At 43.5% G+C, this 8334-nt stretch overlaps 1 protein-coding gene across 1 annotated transcript; it reads left to right on the top strand.

The window, feature by feature from the left end:
- The first annotated feature begins 1556 nt into the window (after window positions 1-1556).
- On the top strand, window positions 1557-3028 carry LOC133931204 (anthocyanin regulatory C1 protein-like). Its single transcript, XM_062378038.1, has 3 exons — window positions 1557-1835; window positions 2010-2139; window positions 2293-3028. The coding sequence occupies exons 1-3, from the start codon at window positions 1703-1705 to the stop codon at window positions 2771-2773; spliced, it is 744 nt and encodes a 247-aa protein (XP_062234022.1). The 5' UTR covers window positions 1557-1702; the 3' UTR covers window positions 2774-3028.
- Window positions 3029-8334: the final 5306 nt, after the last annotated feature.

Genomic DNA, 8334 nt, shown 5'->3' with positions numbered 1-8334 from the left:
GTAAAATCTACTCGCTCCCACGTGATTTTTTGACTACAGCACTACTACAAAACTGGTTAAAAATAGCGGCACATCAGTGCTGATTATACAGGAATCGCCACTGAAGATGTATCAGTGCCGGTTCTTAACCTTCCACGCTCGAAAAATGGTGGAGCCGCTAAAAACCGGCACTGATACGGACTATCAGTGCCGGTTTTAGTAACAACTGGCACTGATAGTTCATCTGGATCCGAAAATTTTGATTCATTCTAATTTTGGCTCGACTAAACATTCGGCTCCAACTATTAGTGCCGGTTCTATTGACAACCGATACTGATAGTCTATATAGACCCGAAATTTTATTCCATTCTAATTTTAGCTCGATCAAGTCCAGCTCCCGACTCCAGATATTTTTCTCACTCATAGTCTCTCAAACTCTCCTCTCTCTCTCTCTCTTGTTCCCTATAGCCCCTCTCTCTCGATCTCTCTCTCTCTCTCTCTCTCTCTCTCTCTCTCTCTCTCTCTCTCTCTCGTACTTGGCCGCAGTTGAAGAAGGCGAGGTGGCCACTCTACGGGAGGCTCTGCGGCAGTAGACGCTGATCGTGGAGGAGCTGAGGGCCGAGTTGGAGGAGGAGAGGCATGCGGCGTCGTAGGGCGTGAATGAGGCATTGGCAATGATCCCGTGGCTGCACGTGGAGAAGGCGGAGTAGCTTCGGCAAGTGGCGGAGGAGCGGATCCAGCACGACGAGGACACGCTCGCGTTCCTCAACACCGTCGTCTTCCACCATGAGATGGAGATCAGCTCCCTCAACCGCAGGCTGCTGGCCGTCCACGCCGTCGACAACGATCCATTTTCTTTCGCTCACACGACGCTAGCGATAAAGACGTCTCCTTTTCTTGTTACTTGATTCACTGGTTGCAAGCCGATTCATGATGTTTCCAGTTTTTTCATTCGCAAACATTGCATTTTAATTTCTCCCTTCTCTGTTCTTGTGATATGCAACCACCACACTTTTTTTCAGCTAGACTTATTAATCTAGATATTGTTGCATATATGTGTTCTCTGTATGAAGTATAGTTGGTAGATTCTCTTGCGTTGTTGTATAGATGAGATAAGTCAATTCTTGCATTGTTATATTAAATTTAATTGTGAGATGTGTTGTATAGATGAGATGTGTTCGATTTGAGTATGCGGCGGCGGCAGGAGTACCGCGGCGACAGTAGCGGCAACCGAGCCGCATCGTTTATTTTTTGACTCTTGGAATCTTTTCAGTACCGGTTGGAGCTAGCAATCGGCAGTGAAAAGAATTTTTAGTGTCGGTTCCAGATTCGACATTGATAGTCATGAACTATCAATACCGAGTAATCAGCGTTGGTCAAAAATCGATCCTGTTGATATTTTTGAATCGATACTGATGTGTCTTTTTTATAGTGCACGAAGCAACTTGCCTCCTATGTTCAATGCGATCATATTCAGCAGAGTCAAAGGAACAGGAGATTTGCCACCCTTGCATATGGTGCGAATTGCACTTCTAGCCGTTCGTTGCATCTAACCTAGTTTCAAACTGTCACTCCGACTCCGAGGGTCCATGGACGAGCCCAGGGCCTCAACTCGGCCACGTAGCAGAAGTTCTACAGTGATCACACGGCCATAAATACGCCGGCGAAGCAAGACGAGAGCAGTGCTGTACTGATCGAAGATCAGCGAGAAGGGGACAGACACATGAGGAGGAGGGAGTGCGGCGCGAAGGAAGGGTTGAAGAGAGGAGCGTGGACGAGCAAGGAGGACGACGTCTTGTCAGCCTACGTCAAGGCCCATGGCGAAGGCAAATGGAGGGAAGTGCCCCAAAAAGCCGGTAAAATTTTGTTATCTTCCAAAAACAACTCGAGTTTTTGGTGCGATCCCCGAGGAATTGAGAGAATTGAATTTTATTAAAATATTTTCATTAGCTACTGGCGACAGCTTGAATTTTTTATAGAGAAAAGAAAACGTATATCATCAAATCAGAGTGTATATATTTCCCGTGCAGGTTTGCGGCGGTGTGGAAAGAGCTGCCGTCTGCGGTGGCTGAACTACCTCAGGCCTAACATCAAGCGCGGCAACATCTCCCACGACGAGGAGGAGCTCATCATCCGGCTCCACAAACTCCTCGGCAACAGGTGGGCGAACATGAGCTGATGAGCATGTATTTGCTCTCTGTTGCAGTGTCGCTCGTACAACTGGCTTCAAATTTCTCTGATCCGATAGATTCTCCAAATTATCTAATGGCTCCTTTTTCTTTCTTTCTTTCTTTCTTTCTTGCGTGCTGGCAGGTGGTCTCTGATTGCAGGCAGGCTGCCGGGCCGAACAGACAATGAAATCAAGAACTACTGGAACAGCACGCTGAGCCGGAGGGCCGGAGCCGGCGGCGGAGGCAGCAGGGTCAGCACGCCCGACGCCGGCTCCCACACCACTCCGGCAGCGTCGGCCAGCTGCGAGACCGGCCAGACAGGTGCTCCTCGCGCGGACCCCGACTCCAGTCCCGCCACCGGGACGGCCTCGGCGGTCGTGTGGGCGCCCAAGGCCGTGCGGTGCACGGGCGGCCTCTTCTTCCACCGGGAGACGTCGCCCGCGGCCGAGATGAGAGGAGACGGATCAGACGATTGCAGTTCGGCGGTATCGACCTTCACAGGAGCTGATGAGCCGTGCTTCTCCGGCGGCGGCGATTGGACGGACGACGTGAGAGCCCTGGCGTGGTTCCTCGAGTCTGACCCGGAGTGGGTCGGTTGTCAGATGGCCGACCCGCTGGCGTAGACAGCAAGTACATAACTACGTATACGTATGCTTCCAAAAAAGACATACCTACAAATACAAAAAAAGTACGTACGTGTGGATGTATGTGTGATCGCGGTGATCTGGTACGTGTGGACATGATGTATTCGCGTGGTAGGTGCAGAGTCAGATGTGTACAATAACATGTGGGAGGCGTTACAATATTTTGCAGTCTGGTGTCTGATTTACTGTTCATGGAAAATACTGCAACGATTACTTTGTAGCAACAAAACCTTGTCCATCCATGCAAGATCGAACCGCTCAGAGGAGATCCAAGTCAGCCGTGACTTCAGTACCTCTGAAATGTTGTGCTGTGCTTGATTTCATACGTAAGCATGCATCCTGCATCACTACGTGTTCATAGAGCTTTCGTAAAAAAAAAAAACGTGTTCATGGAAAATAATCAATCTTTTTGTTTCAGTTTAAGTAAATTGAACTACAGGCACATCAATATGTAAGGCTTATGAATTATCAAGCAGGAGCCATCTAACTACTACATCATGTATTGACTTGCAGGCTGAGGTTGAAAAGTAGCTCCAACGGGCAGCCTGGCTGTCCTTAGGCGCTTTAAGCATTTTATAGGGTTTTTAGCGTGGAGTACAAGAGATACTTTAGATCATCTTCAGTATATATTTTAAAAATTCATTCTTTATAATATTATTATAGTATCTTTATACTATTACAGTACTCTTTTATTTTTTTTATATCCAGCAGCTATCCTAATTTTTTACCTTCTATTACTCTTCTCCTCCATCTGAACCCATATTCAACCTCTATAAACAGTATTACAGTTGCTACAGTGTTTCAGCAAATTTAGAGTCCCCGATTATCTCTCCTTAACACTATAGCGCTAGATACCGTACTTGGAGAGCAAATTCGAGGGCTACAATATTTTGTGGATGTACTGTAGCACGGAAACCGAATCTGGAGATAGCCTTAGAGATTAAAAGATCTTGTCGACTTATATTATCTTGCTACTACTGATGAACAAAGGAATAATAGAGATCAGAAAGAGATCTTAGCTGGAGCCGAGCGATTTTCTCACCTCACCCCCTAGAGTTTAATGTTTTATTTTCTTTTGTTTTCACAGGCTCGTTGCCTTCTGTATTTGGCCCGTCTAGACTTTTTTCTCCTATATTTTTTAATACAAATAGGTAGCTCTCCTGTCCATTTTATTTTAAAAAGATAAATAATGGTCATATATATATATAAAATTAGTATATTGGCATCCTCTCACTTTCTTACATGCTTACTCTGAATTACTTCTTATAAAATTCACAAAGGATAGGGAGAGTTAGTAAACTGCTTTTGATACACTACCTCCGCTCGTTTTTATTTTATATTTTAAAATCCGGGTATTCAAACTTCGTTGAATGTACCTGAAATGTAGAACACCTAGATCGATATCATTAGATTCAACATTGAATGCACCTTCATTGGATTGTAGTTTTTTTTCTCCACATATACCAATATAAAGTTGTAAAAAGTAATATTCAAAGCAATGCCTTAAAGATCGCGAAAAGTCGATAGCAACAACCTAAAAAGAACGGAGAGAATAGCCTGTTCATACTAATTACTCACGTGACTCTCCAGCACCAATATGAACAAGCAAGCGAAATGAGGCATGCCCTTCAAGAAAAAAAGAAAGAAAATGGAGACCCAAACCATGTTTATTTTCAAATCAAAAACAACTTCTGAAATGATGTCTATGTTTGTAGAGTATAATGTCTCCGTGCTCCAGTAGATCAAAGTGAATGTCGCAATAGTAGTAGAAAATATTATGATACATGATATATCACATCATAATATATACAATCATTACTACATAACGCATCATCACTACAGATTCAAAAATTGTTTTATTATCGGTTTTTGAACTGACAGTGATAACTCAACTATTACTGTCAGTTTTATGCCTTGAACCGGAGTGATAAATGGGCACGGATGGTGCAAAACTGCTAGTAGTGATAACCTAACTACTACTATCAGTTTCATCTCTATACACGGAAGAGTTTCTGGTAGAGCAGTTTTGCACAACAGTTTTACATCTCTTGCTATTCGAAGCTGTCGAACTCGAGTGATAATAGTAAATCTAAATGAACGGTAAAATCACAATCATCTTGAAACAAATGTGTTTTCTGTCACTCATTATTTGGATTTCTTATTGCCATAACCTTGAACGGGGATGGCAGCGAGGTCGGTGACAAAAGCAGACGGGCCTAAGGGGAGTGAGATGGGGAGAAAGAGACGTGAGATACCAAGTTGAAATGTATCTTGGTTTACGTATGATGAATCATTGACAAGGTTGGATTTGAGATGATTTTGGTTGGCATGAGCTTGTTTGTACGTGTTTTTGTTTATGGCTAACCACAATTTGATTTGGAACAGACTGTTTCAGACTCCAGAAAAAATATCTCACCGGAACATTCGGTATGTGGGTTCTTGATCACATCGGATAGTCCAGTGGTACTGTGAAGTGAGCACTGGAGCATCTTCAGTGCTGAAGAAGAAATGAGAGCAAACACCAGATAGTTCGGCGTTTCGATGTGAGCACCGGAGGATATCGCCAGATCTTTTGTTGTAGAGAGGTTGCAGAAGTGTGGTTCGGTGGATTTGCACACGTCGGATTATCCGGTGATGGACATGAGATCACCGGAAGCTTTTACCGGATTTTTTTTTTCAGAGAGCAAAAATTTTCTGAAACAGATAGTGCTACACTCACTGGATGGTCCGGTGTTAAAAGGCAAAACACGCCGGATCATTCGGTGTTCACGTTTTTAGTACAATGTATTTTTAACTCAAGATTTGTGATTTTGGTTTTGAACTAAATTGCTTTGAAGTTGGAGAAACATGTTTGCTTGTCTCATGGTGTGCAGGTGATGGATGCAACTTGAGGGTCGACGGTGGGATGATCGGGCCAAGCGGGAGGTTTGGTGCCGGATGATCGAGGAGGCAGTGCGGAGTCAAGGGTGATCCTAACTATACATGTGGAGGTTAAGTGAAAGAGATGTTGATGCAAGTGACAAGGCGGCTCGAGGGATCGACAGCATGAGAGACTTGCCGGCTATCAAGATCGCAAGACGAAGGACACGTGTCATCATCAGAACGCTCGCTTCAGGTGGATGCAAGTAGCAACTAGTCACGCTTTGAGAAGCGTGCTAGAGTTTCGCGGTTTGGCCTCAAAACTGTGGGAGGCGAAGCTAAGTCATGAAGGCGCCATGGCCGTCCGATGAATGGAGAAGAAAATAGACCAAAATGCCCTTAGTGGTTCTTCATGTTATTGTGCTCACCTCCTTCTAGTTTCCTTTATTGGTTCCCTTGCAAGTTTACAAGTTTTTCGATTTTCTGATTTGATTTTTATTTTGTTTTTTTTTTCGGACTGAAATTTCAGCACCTTGTGAGGTCATTCTTCTTGTTGCTAGAGGCATAAAATTCGCATACACACACTTATGTGATTAGGTCTTGAATTCCCTTGCCTCTAGACAATCAACTTGGAGAGTTTTATTGCTCGATATTTATCTTTTATTATTTCTTTGCAAGTCATGATCTTTCGAGTGCTAAGACATATAGATTGATCTTAAATGGAACCTATGGTTCGTATACTATCCGTGGTATCGATGGCATTAATGTCACCCCTAGTCCACGTTAGAGCTCCACAAAGGATATGCTCCCGATAGCCAAGTCTCTTCTGGTCACGGCTCTTGAGCTACCAAGTCACCAAGACAAGGTCTCACTATTAGCCTCTTTTCCAAACACTTGTCGTTTTGATCACTTTGAAACTTGAGCCACCAAGGCAAGAGTCTTTGCGTCCCTGTACACGTGTCTTACCATCCCTCGACACCAAGTCAGATGGTCAACAAGCATGAGCCACTAAGGCCCAAGATGTCGGTGAGTCACCAAGACTCCAAGACACCGACGTACCACTCGGTACAAGCTAGGATCACTTCTTGATCCATTCTTCAAGCTGCATCACCTAGCTATAACTCACTCTAGGCCTATAAGCACTAAACACTCTCTAGACTTGTGCTTAATCACCTTAGATGATCACTTTAAGTATTTTGGTGGCTTGGATGTCTTATCAGGTGTAAATGAGCTTCCTCTAGACTCCAGCAACATGTCACATATCAAATAACTAAGTGGAGGGGTATTTATAGTCTCAAACCCACCAACTAGCCGTTTTACCAATGACTCTGAAAAGCTGTTGACACTGAATGATCCAGTGAGAACAGTAGTACTAACAGCGGATCATTCGGTGAGTACAAATATAGAAACTAGCCGTTGGAATTTCACTCACAGCCTCTGTGAACACCGGACACTCTGATGTGCCATCAAATCCATCACCGGACCATCCAAGAATTTGTAGTCTCTCTGTGTAAAATGCGCTGGTGCATTCATCCGGTATTCATTCCATTCACACCGGACCATCCAAGACTTTGTAGTCTCTCTGTGTAAAATGTGCTGGTGCATTCATCCGGTATTTATTCCATTCACACTGGACCATCCAGTGAGTTAAATATTCTCTTCTTTTCACTAGAAATGCTCCGATTCAACTATCTCTGTAATCACCGGATTATCCAGTGAGTTGATCTTCATTTTTCAGCACTTGCAGTCGCCTCTGCAAGAAATGCTCTGGTGCCATAATCTGGTGTGCACAAACTAAGCATCGGACCTTCCGGTGGGTTGATCTTTAGTTTTCTACACTCACATCCTTCTCTGCAAGAAATGCTCTGGTGTTACCCAGTGCAAATCACTGAACTATCCGGTGAGGTCATCATGCTTCTCCTTTGTCAAAAATACTCCGACGTGAGTTCAACACATAGCGCCGTGGACTATCTGGTGAGAATATCAGCATCTATGCATAATGCTCTAGTGAGTGCAAACTCTTCTACACCGGACCTTCTGGTGAGGTCAATTCTCCCGGGACTTCTCTAATTCAATCAAACTTCGTTTCGGCTACAGTGGCTTTTTGATGTATTGCGTCCATGAGATCTAATAATATATATTCTTGACAAACATGTTAGTCCCAATGACTATGTTGTCGTTAATCACCAAAATCATAAGCATAGTCTAATAGGGCCATTTTTGCTACAATCTCCCCCTTTTGGTGATTGATGACAACACAACCAAAGCAAGTAGCAAATAATAAATGATACCAATTGCTTGAATATATGTTCATACCATTTAGTTCCCCTTTGTTGTGGCTCCTCCTTTATCTATTGCCAATATCTCCCTTGATCGAATGCAAGAGCTTCTCCCCCTTTGTCAACCTAGGTGCCTCATGTTGCTTCTTGTATGTTCTTCTTCTCCTCATTTATCAACTTCGGTATTCTTAGACATCTTGTATCGTGCATCTTGCTTTGATCATCAAACTTCTCACCATTTGTCAATAATCTCAAAAAAGGCTACAAACATATATTAAACTCGAGGAAAAGCGTTAGAGTGCATGTGAGAGAGCTTCATAAATCACGATATAATGAAATAATACCAATTGAAAAGATATCTCAATTGTAAGGATATGAGGTATTGATATAAATTGAAAAGAA

The sequence above is a fragment of the Phragmites australis genome, chromosome 10, assembly GCF_958298935.1.
Source record: "Phragmites australis chromosome 10, lpPhrAust1.1, whole genome shotgun sequence".
Taxonomy (NCBI): domain Eukaryota; kingdom Viridiplantae; phylum Streptophyta; class Magnoliopsida; order Poales; family Poaceae; genus Phragmites; species Phragmites australis.
The sequence above is the reverse complement of the archived record's forward strand: the minus strand, read 5'-3'. Positions and strand labels throughout refer to the sequence as shown.